At 35.6% G+C, this 15,526-nt stretch overlaps 1 protein-coding gene across 5 annotated transcripts in view; it reads right to left on the bottom strand.

The window, feature by feature from the left end:
- Positions 1-15,526, bottom strand: part of LOC145680710 (ankyrin repeat and BTB/POZ domain-containing protein 2) — a 447,712-nt gene that overhangs the window by 115,900 nt on the left and 316,286 nt on the right. Inside the window, exon 1 of one of the 5 annotated variants that reach the window (XM_081751634.1) lies at positions 14,008-14,528. The exons of the other annotated variants lie outside the window; for them this stretch is intronic. Within the exon in view, the coding sequence (XP_081607760.1) occupies positions 14,008-14,037 (30 nt within the window). The 5' untranslated portion in view covers positions 14,038-14,528. Of the gene's footprint in view, positions 1-14,007; positions 14,529-15,526 lie in introns of those variants that run through there. 5 annotated transcript variants of the gene reach the window in all.

Raw genomic sequence — 15,526 nt, 5'->3', positions numbered from 1 at the left:
GAAGATCAACAAGGTAATGTAAGCACTGACCATCAAAAAACCATTAGAATTTGGGAGGAATACATAAAAGATCTGTATGATCAGAAGAACTGCCCCAAAGATATTGCGATCGGAGCAGAGGAAGAGAAGTAGTACAAGCAATCAAAGACATGCGAAGGAGAAAGGCCACTGGAGACGGCGACATACCAGTAGATTTGCTCAAGGAATTAGGAGACAATGCAGTGAAAGTACTGACCTCACTTATTAACAAGATCCACCTGAGTGGAGAATGGCCAAAAGATTTTCTTGATGTTACAATGATTGCATTGCCCAAGAAAAATCAAGCAAAGAAGTGCAGCGACCACAGAACCATTAGCCTGATTCCCCACACTGGAAAGATCATTACACGCATACTGAACAGGTGGCTGGAAAGCAAGATAGATGAGAGGTTAGAAGAAGATCAATTTGGATTCCGGAAAGGAAAAGGTTTTAGAGATGCTATTGGATTGATGAGAATTATATCAAAAATAAATCTTGATGTAAAGGAAGAGTCGTGTTTGTGCTTCATCGACTGGCGAAAAGCTTTCAACCGAGTCAATTGGATGAAACTGCTGAAAATACTTAAAGAAATCGGAGTTAACTGGAGAAATCGACGACTCATTCAAAACCTGTACATAGGACAACGAGTGAAGATACGCTTGAATGAAGGAGCAGCCAATAGTGTGGAGATTGGACCAGGAGTCAGACAAGGATGTAGTTTGTCGCCCCAATTATACAACATTTACAATGAATGTTTAATAAAGGAAGCATTAATGGGAACTGGAGACTTCAAGATTGGAGGACAGATCATTAACAAGATCAGGTATGCAGATGTTACGGTTATAATAGCTAAAACCGAAGGAGGACTACAGGAGATAATTGACAAAATAGTTGACACTGAAAAACTGTATGGAATGGAAATTAACATCGAAAAGTCGAGTCATGAGAATATCCTGTGGAAACACATCCTTACGGATCAAAGTAGAACAAAGAGAACTTGAAGAGGTCGATAATTTCAAGTATCTGGGAAATATTTTGACGAGAGAGGCTTACTGCACCAAAGAGATCAGGTTAAGAATTGCCATAGCTAAAGAAGCATTCAACAAGAAAAGATCACTCTTAATTAGCAGGCTCAATATTGGACTTAAGAAGAATTTTGTCAAGTGCTATATATGGAGCATTGGACTGTATGGTTCAAAAATTTGGACATTACGGAAGTTAGAGAAGAAATATTTGGAGAGCTTCGAAATGTAGTGTTGGAGGAAGATGGAGAAGATAAAATGGACAGAGAGAGCAACAAACGAAGATGTTTTAAAACGGATAGGAGAAAAGAGGATACTTCTAGCCACCATTCTTCGTGAGAAGGCCAATTGGATTGGACACATCTTGAGAAGAATTGTCTTCTTCACACCACCATAGAAAGAAAGATGGAAGGGAAGCCAGGAATAGGAAGAAGAACACAACTGATCGATAATTTGAAAGATAGGAGAACATATTGGGAGTTAAAAGAGGAAGCTGAAGATCGACAAAAGTGGAAGAAACATTTCGAGGCCCAAACCTAAAATTGAAAAAAAAAAAAAAAAAATCCTCATTAGTCCCAGGACCTGCCGAAAGGCAGAATACCTAATAATAATAATACAGAGTAGTGACAATCATATGTGTCATGGGACACATTGGAACTCTACGAGTAAAAAGTGAGAAACCAGTTCTGGTAGTGGTCTGTCCCCCTTGACTCCCCACTACATATGCCTATGTGTATTACACACTGAATACGTCTATGCAATACGACAACAATATCCTATACCTAAAGATTTTGATTTGAAACTCTAATGTCTGATTCTTACACTGACAATTAATTCATGATTATGTCGTTTCTTTACCAGATAAACGAAACAATTTTATATATCAGATAGTCGAAAGAAAATGAATCCTTTGTGCAGGAGATGGCATTCGTGTGCTGAATCTACTTTGGCACTCTTATATAATCAGACGTAAGGTATTGTGGCGTGAAGATGAGCGAACTTTTCGCAGAACTACGCTACATTTTACAACTTTATTTCGATAAAGGTGCAAATACCACTGCTTAGCCTGTGAAGAAACTTGTTCTGTTTATGGGCAAGATACGTTATCAAAAGCAGCTGTCAAAAGATGGTTCAATCGTTTTTGTTCTACAAATTACGATGTCCAAGATGCTCTTCGCAGTGGGCGACCCACAACAGAAAAAGTCGATGATATTGTGGCATAAGTCGAGCAAGACCGGCTTGTAAGCAGCCATGACATCGCCAATGACCTAAACATCCATCGCCAAACAATGTTAAGTCATTTGAAGGAAGCTGGCTACAAAAAGAAGCTCGGCGTTTGGGTGTCACATGATCTGATTCGAAAACGTTTTCTCGATCGAATTTTTATCTTGAATTTCTGTTGAAACATAACGAACTCGAGCCATTTCCGAAGCAGTTGATCACGAGAGATGAAAAGTGGATAACCTACTATAACAATATGCGAAAACGATTTTGAACGAAGCGAGGAGAAGAACCACAATCGAAGTCCACACAATCCTTATCGAAGTCCACACTGACGCACAGGAATGTTATGCTGTGTGTTTGGTGGGGTTAAAAGAGCATCGTGCATCACCAGCTGCTGCTGTCAGACAGAACGATAGACTCGGACATGTACTGTTGACAAGTATTGCGAGTGCATCTAGCAATTTAAAGGTAACATTCGGAACTAATCTACAGAAAGTGTGTCGTTTACAGCTCTGACAACGCCAGGCCATATACATTTTTAACGACTCATCAAAAATTGAGAGAACGCATCCATAATATAGCCCTAACCTAACACCATCAGACTATCATTTATTTCATTTTCTCCAGATTTATGAGAGTGGTGTTAGGTTAGTTTCAAAAGAGGCCTGTGGAAATCATGTATCAGATTTTTTTTTTTACTAGAAACCACAGAAGTTGTACCGTGACGGAACTATGGTGTTGCCAGAAAAATGTTAGAAGGTCGTTGAACAAAATGGTGCATATGTAGTTTTATAATGCTATTTTGAAATCACAATATATATATATATATATATATATATATATATATATATATATATATATATATATATATATATATATATATATATATATATATATATATATATATATATTGTGATTTCAAAATAGCATTATAAAACTACATATGCACCACATATATTTCAATTTTGACCTCCAAAGACTCAATACTTTTTAGACGACCTGATATTAGGTTGTCTAAAAAGCCTATGCACGCTGTAGAGGTCCAACTCTAAACCTGAATGCGATCACGGTGGCTCAGTACTTCTTATCAGAGCTCTTACCTTTGATAAGAAGTACATAATTCCAGTCCTTGTAATATAATTTACTTGCTTTATCAGTAACTTTTATTATTTTTTACATGATATAATCTAATTATGAGATGTTAAATTTAAAAAAAATCACTTTAAAAAAGTGACATAGTCGTGATAATAATGTAGAACTTGTGATCCTAAGCTTTAGAACGTAATACTGCTTCCTTAAATAAGTACTTAGTGTACCAATTACAATTTATTACACCATTCATGAGGAACTATTTGTTTCTTTCTCTGCAATAAATTGGAATTTTAATTATTTCATTCCACTGGTTCTTCTTGAAAACTATTTAAAGATGAATTCACACATAGTGTACTGTTTCTATGCCTGTCATGCCCAGACAATGCCACCTTGAAGAGAAACCTTTGCAACTAGGGATGAGCAAAACCGGTTTTATAAAGACGGGAAACCGGTTTTTAGAAAACCGAAATCCAAAAAACCGACATTTCAGTTTTCTCCAAAACCGGTTCGGATTTTCACCGAAACCGGTTTCGGTTTTCTCCTCAAACTGGTTCGGTTTTCACCGAAACTGGTTTCGGGGAAAACGTTTGGAAAACACACAAAACTATTTCTGTGGAAACGGAATCGATTTCCGGAGAACAACAAACTACTATTTTGATCAGAAATAGAACAGATTTTGAAGAAAACCGAAACCGGATCCGGTGAAAAACCGATAACCGGTTTCGGTGAAAGCCGAGCCGGTTTTGGAGAAAACCGAAAACTTTTTTGAAAATTTTCAAGAGCCGGGTTTGGTTTCCCAAAAAACCGGAAACCGGTTTTTGTGCCCACCCCTAGTCGCAACTCGATGGCCCAGATGCTTGGGCTTTCTACGGAGTTCTCGAATCGACATGAAGTTGGCTAGAACCAATAAAAATGTCTTCCTCCTTGCAATTTATTTTCAGAAATGGTTTAAAAACCAGAAACGGGACGGCATGAGAATGTTATGTGTGAATGGTCGCGGTCATACAACGGATGGAGCATGACAGAGGAACGGCATTGACACGTCATCATATGTGTATTATTACGTTTAAATTAGGGATGGCCAATTCCGAAATTTGGAAAATTCCGTATTTCGGAGGAATTTAGAGAATTTCAGACTTTGAAAAAAATCCGGATTTCGGAATTTTCTAAATTCTGGATTTTTTCCGAAATCCGGAAAGCGAAATTTCCGATTCCGAAAAATATATTTTCTAGAATCCGGATTCTAGAAAATTTTGACCTTCGTTAGTTTAAACGTCCCTTACTTCATGAAAATTAAATTTTGTTATATATTATTTGAATATATAATAAATATAATATAATATTAAATGTATTTATAATGCGATTTTATTTTTGAGAAAAAACAAATTCATTTTACTAGACTTTAAGAAAAAATCATTAAAATCACATCACTATAATTAGAAAACATTTCAGAGAAAACAAACATTTATCACCATATAAATCAATAGGTACAAAAATACACATGGCGCAGGTACTCAACAGCGTTAATCTAAAGGTATTACGACCTAGAGCCATACTTAAAGCATTATCCGAAATCACCTACTAATGAATCAGGTCAACTTGCAGAAGGAAACATACTCGAATACAGAATTTCTGAAGCAGTGGAGTCATGCCAATTCATTTTTACAACCTTTGGATGCCAAAGCATTCGTCCATTTAGAAAGATCTTTTTCTTCTTGTTTACATTCCTGCAAGAAGTGACCTTCACTCAGGACGTCCGTGGTCAAAAAATTAAACTTTATAAGAAAAGCAGTCTTGAAAATAATAATTGATATTCCTTTTCTTTCTTTTAATATTGCTGTTGGTTATATTTGTTGAAAATTCTGTCAGGCAATGGCATTGAGGAGATTCCTTTGACGCTGTCAGTCTGACCGCAGGCCTTTTACCTTTTTTTTCCCCTCGAGAAGCTTTTTTTCTAAGTAGACCGATAGCTTGGCGCCAAGTGTTTCCCACGACATGTGCTCCTCAAGAATGCCAGACGCGGATCCCTTCAGGCCACGCCTCACGCGACTCTTTAATTTGTCTCTTGTATTTAATCATTGAAAAGAAGAAGAAGAAGAAATAAGGGAATAAATCTGAAATGAACAAAAGATTTTTCTGATACACGCGTAGTTGGTTACTGCTTGCTGTACTCGATTTTATTGCTTAGAAATTGTCCAAAGCACATCAAATTAAACTTTAAAAAAACAAAAAAACAAAAAAAAAAAACTGCAATCTTAACTATCCTGCGAAAGCCAGGCTGTATACTCAAGAAGGTATATATTTGAGTTCACCGGAATTTTAACTTCACAGTAGACATAGTACAGTACACAATAATTGAAAATCTTAATTTCAAAAAAGAACGTTTTCACAATTGCTAATTTTATAGTACAATTAAGGGGTAATTTGAATTAGGGCGTATCGACCTATTTCCGGTAAAATGAGATATACATATTTTCTGCAAGTTTGAGCACGTCAGCATATGTCTAGGTGGTGTTAAGGTTAATATCTCTGCTCCGTAGCGAACGCCTGTCTCCAAAAATAGTATGTGAATACGTTGGTTAGTTGGATAAGAGCGTTTGTTTTTCTGCTCTCCTGAAAAATCGAAGAATTGCTAGTTACGCCCTTATCCAAATATACCCCTACAGTGGCGTATTTCAGGGGGGCGTCCGGGCTTAGCCCCCCGAAATTTTGCGTTCTACATTAAAGTAAATGAAATATCTTGCAGCATTTTCACATTTCCAGGAGTAAAATTAGCAAAGCCTTCTCCGAAACTGGATCGTAAATACGCCACTGTATATATATATATATATATATATATATATATATATATATATATATATATATATATATATATATATAGACGGATCCAAGGGGGGCTATAGGAACTATAGCCCTCCCTTGACACTCAGGTATACACTGGATAAAGCTGCAAACTATGGTTTAACCCCTCCCTTGATCATACTCACTCCCTTCATCTCGTTTACTCACTTTATATATATAAAGTTTGTCTTGAAAGCACTTCTGAAAACGTGCCATTAAAAAAAATCCGTAATGCAAATACGACAACCATTTTGTTACATTCCCTTTTGAATTAATAATATGGAAGTGAGTAAACGAGATGAACACAGTAGAAACGATTAACTTTACATTGTGACTTCTGCAAAAATGTTTCCGTTTGCACATACTCAGTTGCATGCGCGAATTGGGCTGTTGATATTTGTTGGAGGATGAGGGAGGAAATAAAATGAGACCCAATAGAGCACAGAGATCTGAAGGTGCAATAATTTACCTTTCAATTGACATTCCCTTCTTGCCTAAACTTAGATTATCGGAATTGTCACTAATCAACTTCGTGATAACGAAAACTATAAATTCGACACTAATATCGATCACTTTGGATATGGAAATAGGGTTATTTCCTCAACTGTCTCTTTCCCCAACTTTCCAGAAAGGTGTCATTTCCTCAAGTGCTTATCTTTCTTCTTAATCTGATGATCATTAACCAAAAGAAGAAGAACAACTTCTGAAATTCTTAACTAATACAAGAAAGAAGAGGGGTGGTACTTCGGTACTGGCTATTTGAGCTCCTGTTGCTGATAACTAGGGTTGCAGGGTATCAAATAAAATCACACTTTATGAAACAAAATTGCATATAATGTTACATGTTTTATATTAATCCAGCTGAAAATGAACGTAAGGTATATCTGCAGAGTATGAAATGTCTGTTTTACAATGAATTCATTGAACTGATGTTTAGAAACAAATCTCAAGGCAGAATCACTACACGGATTTATTCTTTAAATCACTTAAATCTAAAAGTGCTGGGTAAAGTATTGGGATATGGAACAAGTCACACGGAGAATGAGAAGTTACAGTAATCAATTGTCGAGTTTCTATTGACACTGTTGGAACCATGCTCCTCCAATATTTGTTGAATAAATTATATATTATAATCACTTTTGAAGGAAATGATCTATTTTAATTCAAACTTTAGTTCATTGGTCAAAGTTTCTGTTGACACGTAAGTTTACTAGTAGTTCTGTATAAGACCAAGTTAAAAGAGTGTGAGGTAAACAGTTTGCGCTGCATTTTTCAATCATGAGATCTTGGATTCAAATTTCAAGTCTGTATATCCTGATTAGGCGGGCTAATTTTCTGTCTTAACACAATGATACCTTCCTTAACGGCTTTTTCCCAAGTTTTCTTTTACTTATTAATCTTTCAAAGTGAAAACTTTCCGGTTGAATCTGAAACTGAAAATAAATAAGTTTCCTTGAGCGCTTAAAACCTTGCACTCAGAAGAAATATTTCTAGAAGAGATATTTCTATTATTAAAATCGCTTATGTCTTCAGTGATTTGAAGCTGTAACTGTCGGGAACTTACAGTTCTGTCGTACCCCAAAAGTTTCATAATATCTATTTATTTATTTAAATTTATTTTCATCATTTGAAAACACGACAAATTCTAATGAGATTAACAGTTTTCTTTTAAAAGCCATTCGACGTAGAATTGATCTTATTCTACATTTTTAAATAAATCTAAAGTACGCAAAAGGCATTATTATGCTTTATAGAACATAGTGATCCAAAACAGTGCTATTCAACCTTTTTTCTCGGGTACCCCTAGACACAATTCGCCATTCAATTGTGTACTCCTGAAGCTGTTGAAAAGAAATTAAATCGAAATGAACTTATTAAACTTAATACACGTTTTGTTGATTACAAAGGGGGACAAAGAGAGACCCAACAAAATAACAATCTGTGGGCCAGTCAAAAGACTATTTACAGGGGGATAAGTGCACATCCGAAAAAAGAAAATAACATGAGAAATTTCAAAATATGTGGGGGACATCCAGTTCTACTGCGGAGGATTTTTCCACATCCTCCCTGATAATTCGTACATTGAAGACAATGTTAAAAATTCAAAACTAAAAGTAACTTTAGACCTAACCTGTTAATGAGATAACTCAGCTTGTTTTCGGAATGCCAACTACTCGATTCTTGGTCGAATCTTCGAGAGTGTGAGAATCAGAGCTGATTCTGGATTCAAGCAATTTCTATGTTTCGTTTTTATTGATGTCAATGCAGAGAAACACTGTTTACACAAATATGTTGATGGAATGGAAGAAGTTGTGAAATAGCACTGTCACTAATTTCATTTTACTCTTTTCGAGCATAAATACAAAAGTCACAAATTGACAAGTTATCGAGTTTCATTTGCAGTGAACTGTCAACGGACATTTCCAGCAGACCCCCAGAAGCAGCATTACGTACCTCCAGAAACATCTTCGCATACCTCAGGGGTACGCTTATCCCCGGTTAAATAGCACTGATCTAGAACATGGGAAGCACTTAGAAATAGAATAGTAAGAGTTTTGATATGGTATATTTAGGTGCTAAGCATAACACGATAAATTTATGAGGTCATAACATTATTATTAAAATATAATAATAAATAATTTATGGGTAGCAATCCTAGGGTTTTATATACAGGAAATCTATCCTGTATCTCGTTCCGTCAACTAGACCAAAAGATCTTGTGATGCATGTACATTATTTGGTCAAAACAATGATGAATGTTTTTTAAAATAATAGTGTGAGTCAGTTTTATCCAGATCTGTATTACCAGTGTTCGAAGTGGAAAAAAGCAGGGGCGGTATGTTTTATTATGATTTTGACTCAACATACCTGTTATCTAAATATTGTCTTGATCACTGAAAACCCAGAGACGTACTGAAAAACCAGAGGCGGCATAGCATACCACCGTATACCGTCTCACTTCGACCACTATGTATTACCATATTGTTTTGTTTTCAGTACTGGAGAATTTACTATAGTTTTCTTCAATACAGCTGATTCAAATCATATTATACACAATCCAAGAAACTAATATGATTCACTGAGGCAATCGTGCGTATAGGACAATTTATTTTAAACAATATCGCCTGTAATTATTTATTGAATATTTGAAGAAACCTTTTGTTTTGAATTCTTCACATGCAGGGTTTTGCCTTCGTAATTCAAAAATGGGATAATGAAAACGTGGAAGCTGCTATGATTGAATTCTAAATTGAAAGCTTGTGTAGTTTGTATAGTTGAGGAATATTCAGATGTCCTTTGGTATAAAAGACCTTCATTCTTAAAATGTAATAGTAAAATTTTATCTAACCAGTGGCAATATTGTACTTATTTTATCACGTATAGCAATCATATCCCCCCATTCTGGCTGTTGGCGAAGATTTGTATCTCTGTCTTGGATTTCTAGTTCATGATCAATATCAAGATAAGGTACTTGAGGAAATGTCCCACATTTTCTGGGCTTGAGGAAAACGTGTTTGAGGAAATAACCCGATACCTTGGATATGTTACTTTTCACCCTCACCTCCCATGACCGAGTGTCCCCACCAGGAATCGAATTCGGGTCCGCTCACACCAAAGACGAGAGCGTTAGCGACTAAGAAGCGAAATTTGTTTTCTTATTGAGTATTTCTTTACATGCGAATGTTGCCTACATGGTTATCTGAATATTTTTGATGAGATGCTTAAAATTTACTCTTGCTTCACCTTGCAATATGCTGAAATTTGAGACTTACTTTCTAACACCATCTCGATTTATTTATTTATTTATTTATTGTCTGTTCTGCACGAGTTTGTTTTTTCCTAGAGTGAGTTTTGTAGAAACCATCCTGAATAGTTGTAATACACAGAGATATATATAACATTCAAAGATCACAAGAAGTCATCAAGGTTTATGTGGAAACTTATGTCTTTTGAAGTATTTGTTATTTTTTTTAAATGGATTACAATGTATTGAACAGGCATTCTTCTTTCTTCATATAAATAAAATATTTTCTGAAGTCAAAAGTTCGAACGAAGAAGCTAAACTTTCATATCTTTGACTGACCGCTTTCTTCCTTTCCCAATCCTCTCTTCCTTCCTGAGTGGAAAACTTCAATTTTCCCATCATAGGTTATATAATATATTTCTAAGTATCATATGGTATAGACTAACTTACAAATTATTTTCTAATCAAAGAAAACGTGAACCCTTCAGGTACCTGATCAAAATTCCCGTTTTTCGTGGGCTTTTCCACAGTTGCAGAGGCTGTGAAAGCAATGTTCTGGAATTGCTTTAAGTTAGTTGGTAACCCAATTCATTTGATTGGAATTTAACGTATTTTCAGTAACAATACGTGGATGAGATCCGAACCACAAGTGTACCAAATCTGGAACAATGAGTACTGTAAGAATGTATATATGTTCGCTACCCAGTTACGCAACGTACCTAAGCAAACTCAGGTGGTTAACTTTCATTTATATTTTTTAATGGTTATGACCTGTAGGTTTAATGAGACGAATGATAAGAGAAACTAATGGGAATAGAAAGTGAAAGAAATTAAGAAACCCTTGAAAACTGATAACTTTGGATCTTATAAATAAATTATAAATAAATCTTACTAGGAACCTTTCTAACTACAGATAAGTGTTCTACCACTGAATAACCAAGCATCCAAGTCTCGGTAGTTGAAAATCACCTGCTTCAAATTATTTTTGAAAGTTGTTACCCAAAGGTCTCATTAGAGAGATTAACAACCCAAGAACAATTATCTATAGACTTATTGTAAGATTTTCAGAGATCAACAAAATTACCGCAAAAGTTTCGAGGAGATTTTTCAGAATGTTTTTGTGTTTTCTCCCAGTTGATTATTTTACAAATTACTTTACTTTGAGCTGAATAAACGAAGCTCTTATGCGTTTCTTTGTGGTCGCTTATCTCTAAAACTGAGGTGGAATTACCAAATTTTGCCGGTTGATAATGATCTAGCTGTAGAGATTTTAAAGCGAGGTAGTTAACATCGGCGATCTTTTAATGGATGGAAGCTTAAAGGTTTCCCCGCAGATCATAACTGATTTCTCCCAAATATTATTTGCGATAACATTTTAAAAAATATCATGGTGTAAATGGTTTTAAATCAAGATGATTATGATTAGCCGTGTCTTTAAGAAATGGTGGTCCTCAAAACTGTTCCATATAATTTTAACATTGGTCTCTACAAGACTGCTTGAGCTAAAAAGAGTTGCCCGCTCTTTCAATTTTCCATCTCAATCCCTTGTATAATTCATTTTCACTCATCAAAATCTCCTTTATCCTATAATAATGCCACACTTTAATTTAATTTCCGTAACTAACGTTTAAGCCCGAATTTGTTTCTTCTTAGTGGAGAAAAGCAAAAAGCACATTGAAATGTGCTGTTCGTATTATTGTTCGAACCGTATATAAGGATAAATTATTCGTAAAAGATAAGATAAGCCAAACCCGATGTCTTCCAACAGTGTATGCATGACATCAATGACTCATAGCGAATGAAGAGCAATCCATGTTTTCAGGAAATAGAAAAAAAAAAAAAAAAAAAAAAAAAGCATGCCTTTTCAAATGTACAGAATGCCGATAAACAACAAACACTTATAGAAAATGCCAACCACTTGAAACACATTCCATTACTACAGGAAACATGCTAGTATTCATCAAACCTTAGAAGAAGCTGGGGGAGTTGTGTTTCACTGGAATGTGCAACGCCTACTGGAATTATATGATATATGGTGTAAGGAGTACGACAGAATGCAAAAGCTGTAAGGATTACATGTTACTTCTACCTCATTTGTATCATCTAATTTGCAACAAAAGAATAAATAAATATTAAAAAAAAAAGCTCTTGGGGAAAGGGGTCCCTGGTTCGATTCCCGACCACGTGAGTTTGTGGGTTTTCTCCAAGTTTTCTCGTTTCTTCCCACAGTCTCATTCCACCAATTTTTTCATAATCATTCACTCGTCTCCTTGAGTCTGAAGAGACCATCTTCAGACTTAAAATTAGATATCATTTCATTTAAAGAATTTAAAGGAATCAGGAAAAAAAAAATAGCCGCTACAGTTAAGGCCGAATTATTTTATTTATTACGAACTTCAGAGGTGATAATTTTCTTTCTTTTTTTTTTTTTAAAATCTAATTGATCTTCAATGCGTGTTTAAGATTTTAGCTAGTAAATCAGAATGGAATATTTAATTAACAACAGAATATCATTGACATTTAATTAATATCATTGAAAAATAATGGTATACAATAGACAGTAGGTGGTAGGCTCTGTGATATCCTCAGATAAAACAACTTAATTCATGTAATGTTCTGTAGCTTAATGATTAACGTTAACACCAGTTGTTTTGTGTATATGTAGCGTCTAGTTTGATTCTCTGCGGTATCCAATTGTCACCAGCTTACGGGATTGTTAGGTGTGGCTTGAGGATTTTAAAAAATCATATATTTACCGACGGAACGTACGCGAATGGTTACCATTTTCTCTTCATAATCGGAAGGTTCTAATTCGAATTCCGTGGGCGACAATTTAAGGGTTTTCAATTTTCCCTTTATTCCATGGGAATGGGCGTATGCTACGAATGTACCTTTAATATATAGCTTCTGACCAACATTCTTGCAATAAAACAGAAGCTTAAGTTTTAATAAGTTTTATATAATCTGAAATATTCCTAAGACAAAACTGAAGATCCAGTTAAACTTTTATTTTATTTGAATACAGAAGGTTTAATGAAAGCATGGAAAGCATATCAATGGTGAAGTTCTGAGTTTCAAACCCAGTCTATCTCCATCAGATTTTCTTAATTTTCTTGAATAGCAAGACTTTTTTTTTAGTTGTTCTTTTAGCTACACTCATAGCTCTGCATCACATTGTTTCTGTAGATCGGCATAGAAGATGCACGACAACTCTTGCTGATTTAAAACAACTAAAAATAACTGTATCTTTGACATTGTTGTGTGGTCAGTATTCAGCACATAAAACACGAGCATTGATTACTTCCGGAGATGAAGCTCGATAACCGCACCGTAAGTAATATAAATTTATGTTTTCACGTCAACCTAAGGAAGTAATTTCAAACAATAATATTACGATCCTTCATAGATTTGATTTGTTAATTTTAGTAGCAGAGAAAAGATCCCATTATGACATACAATATTCATAAAGACTAAAACAGCTTTGGCACAGTTGTGAAAGTAGCCTACATACGTTCAAATCTCTGCAACATTCAGTTTTGCTTTTATATGAATAATAAAGGATCTAAACAGAATTAAAGCCAGAAACTCTTAAAATATCTTGATTCTAGGGCACCATAGCTTAATAAAAGAACACGACGTAATGTGTTCAAATCTCAAGATTCTCTCACTGGGAATCGAGCCCGGGACCAAGTGCACGAAAGTCTGATGTGCTAGTCCAGCGGGAAGAACTTAATTTTTGGAAGAAATCATATTGCAGAAGTGATAAACAATCCCTAATGTTCATTATGGTCTATCACTAATAACAACAGTCGAACAGTGTGTCTTTGTAAACAAACATTGCCAGAGCAAAGACCTTGAACTTGACAAGTCACTCGTTAAAATTTAGGCTATTTCGATGGCCAAAGAAAGCTGCACTAAAATTTATACTAACCCTTTCAATTCAAGTACTAACGTAGTTGCTAAAACATACAAGAGAAACGTAAGAAATAATGTATGTATTTTTCTACAAATGTCTACGCCCCCAGCATACATAACACTATCTATTTTTAGACAGAATTTACTTACTGTATTCTCCTTGGTATCTGCAGGCAGCATAAGCAAGGAGATTGACAGCCATTCCGAAACAAAACTCCTGGGGCCTAAATGGCGGCGTCTTCACCACCGCTGACCGTCGGTGCAGTTGAGCGCCGCGGACCACGAGAGAGAGATAATAAGCAAATGCACTCGCTCAGCAACAACAGAGCACTCAGAACCACATGCACTTTATGGCTTCTCCCCTTCTTTTTGTTTTTTTCTTTTAACATGTACGTATGCACTCACATCACATATAGCAGAAGAACCACAAGCACAAGAAACAATAACCACAAGTTACGAGAACAAGCAGAAGCACGAGAAGAGTCAGAGCCTCTGCCTGCAATCGTTTCTGGGAATAAGCAACTCGCTGGGAGCCAACCAAGTGCGGCTGCGGCGAGCCTCGGGCGATGGTGAGCTCGACTCCCGATGAAGAAGGAAGCCTCCTCCTCGGTTGGTTCGGAGAGGGATGGATGCACTTGCTCGCTTCCTTCCTTGCCTTGGCCTTCAACACTTTTCGGCAGTGTTGCCAACAAGTTAATACAAAAAGTCGCTAAATAGGAGATGAAATGACTCCAGTTTTGGGTGAAAAGTCGCTAAAAAATTTTTCGTGAAATTTTGCCTCTTTCATATATATATATATACAGTGGCGGATCCAGGATTTGATCAAGGGAGGGGCTAGTTTGCCTTTTTATCCAGTGTAAAGCAAGATTGAAGCCCATTTTATCCAGTGTAAACCTGAGCATCAAGAGGGGCTATACCCCCTTTAGCCCCCCTTGGATCCGCCACTGTCTGTATATATATATATATATATATATATATATATATATATATATATATATATATATATATATATATATATATATATATATATATATAATATGTGTGTGTGTGTATAAGATACGTGATCAATTCAAACCATAGTACTATCTACGCTACAAGAACATATATGAAAGACATATATAACTAATAATTATTTCACTTTTATACACTTTTAACTTTATGATCAATTTTGCTTCAGCGAAATCAAAAATGAGTTTAGAAAAACGAACAAAATTAAAGGTCTAGGAAATAATCTTACACACTTCACTTCTACTCTTGCTTCTACAGATAATCTGTTTGCTATCGGCATTGTATTATTTGTGCCTCTCTCTGTAAACTAAAGGACATTAAAAGCTGGGATTGGTCCCCATGAGTAGGTTAGAGATAACAGCAATCAAAGTGGGAATATAGAGATAAATGTTATGCACTTTCCCAGCTCGTCAACACCTGCACTGATTCAAATAAGTAAAAGAAATAAACATATCTGAACTGATTAGAGCTAATAGTGCTTATTTTTAGGACAAGTTGTTCGCAGCACAAAAGTCGCTAGATTTGTAGGTAAGTCGCCAAATCGTCATTCTAAAATCACCAAAAAAGTCGCTAATCGGAAACATTATTTTTTGTCGCTATCCTGGAAGGCGAATCCCCTAGATTTAGCGACTTTTCCCCCAAGTTGGAAACACTGCTTTTC

This window comes from Thermobia domestica, chromosome 3 (genome assembly GCF_964235325.1).
Source record: "Thermobia domestica chromosome 3, izTheDome1.hap1.1, whole genome shotgun sequence".
Classification (NCBI taxonomy): domain Eukaryota; kingdom Metazoa; phylum Arthropoda; class Insecta; order Zygentoma; family Lepismatidae; genus Thermobia; species Thermobia domestica.
This window is presented reverse-complemented; position numbering and strand designations above follow the sequence as displayed.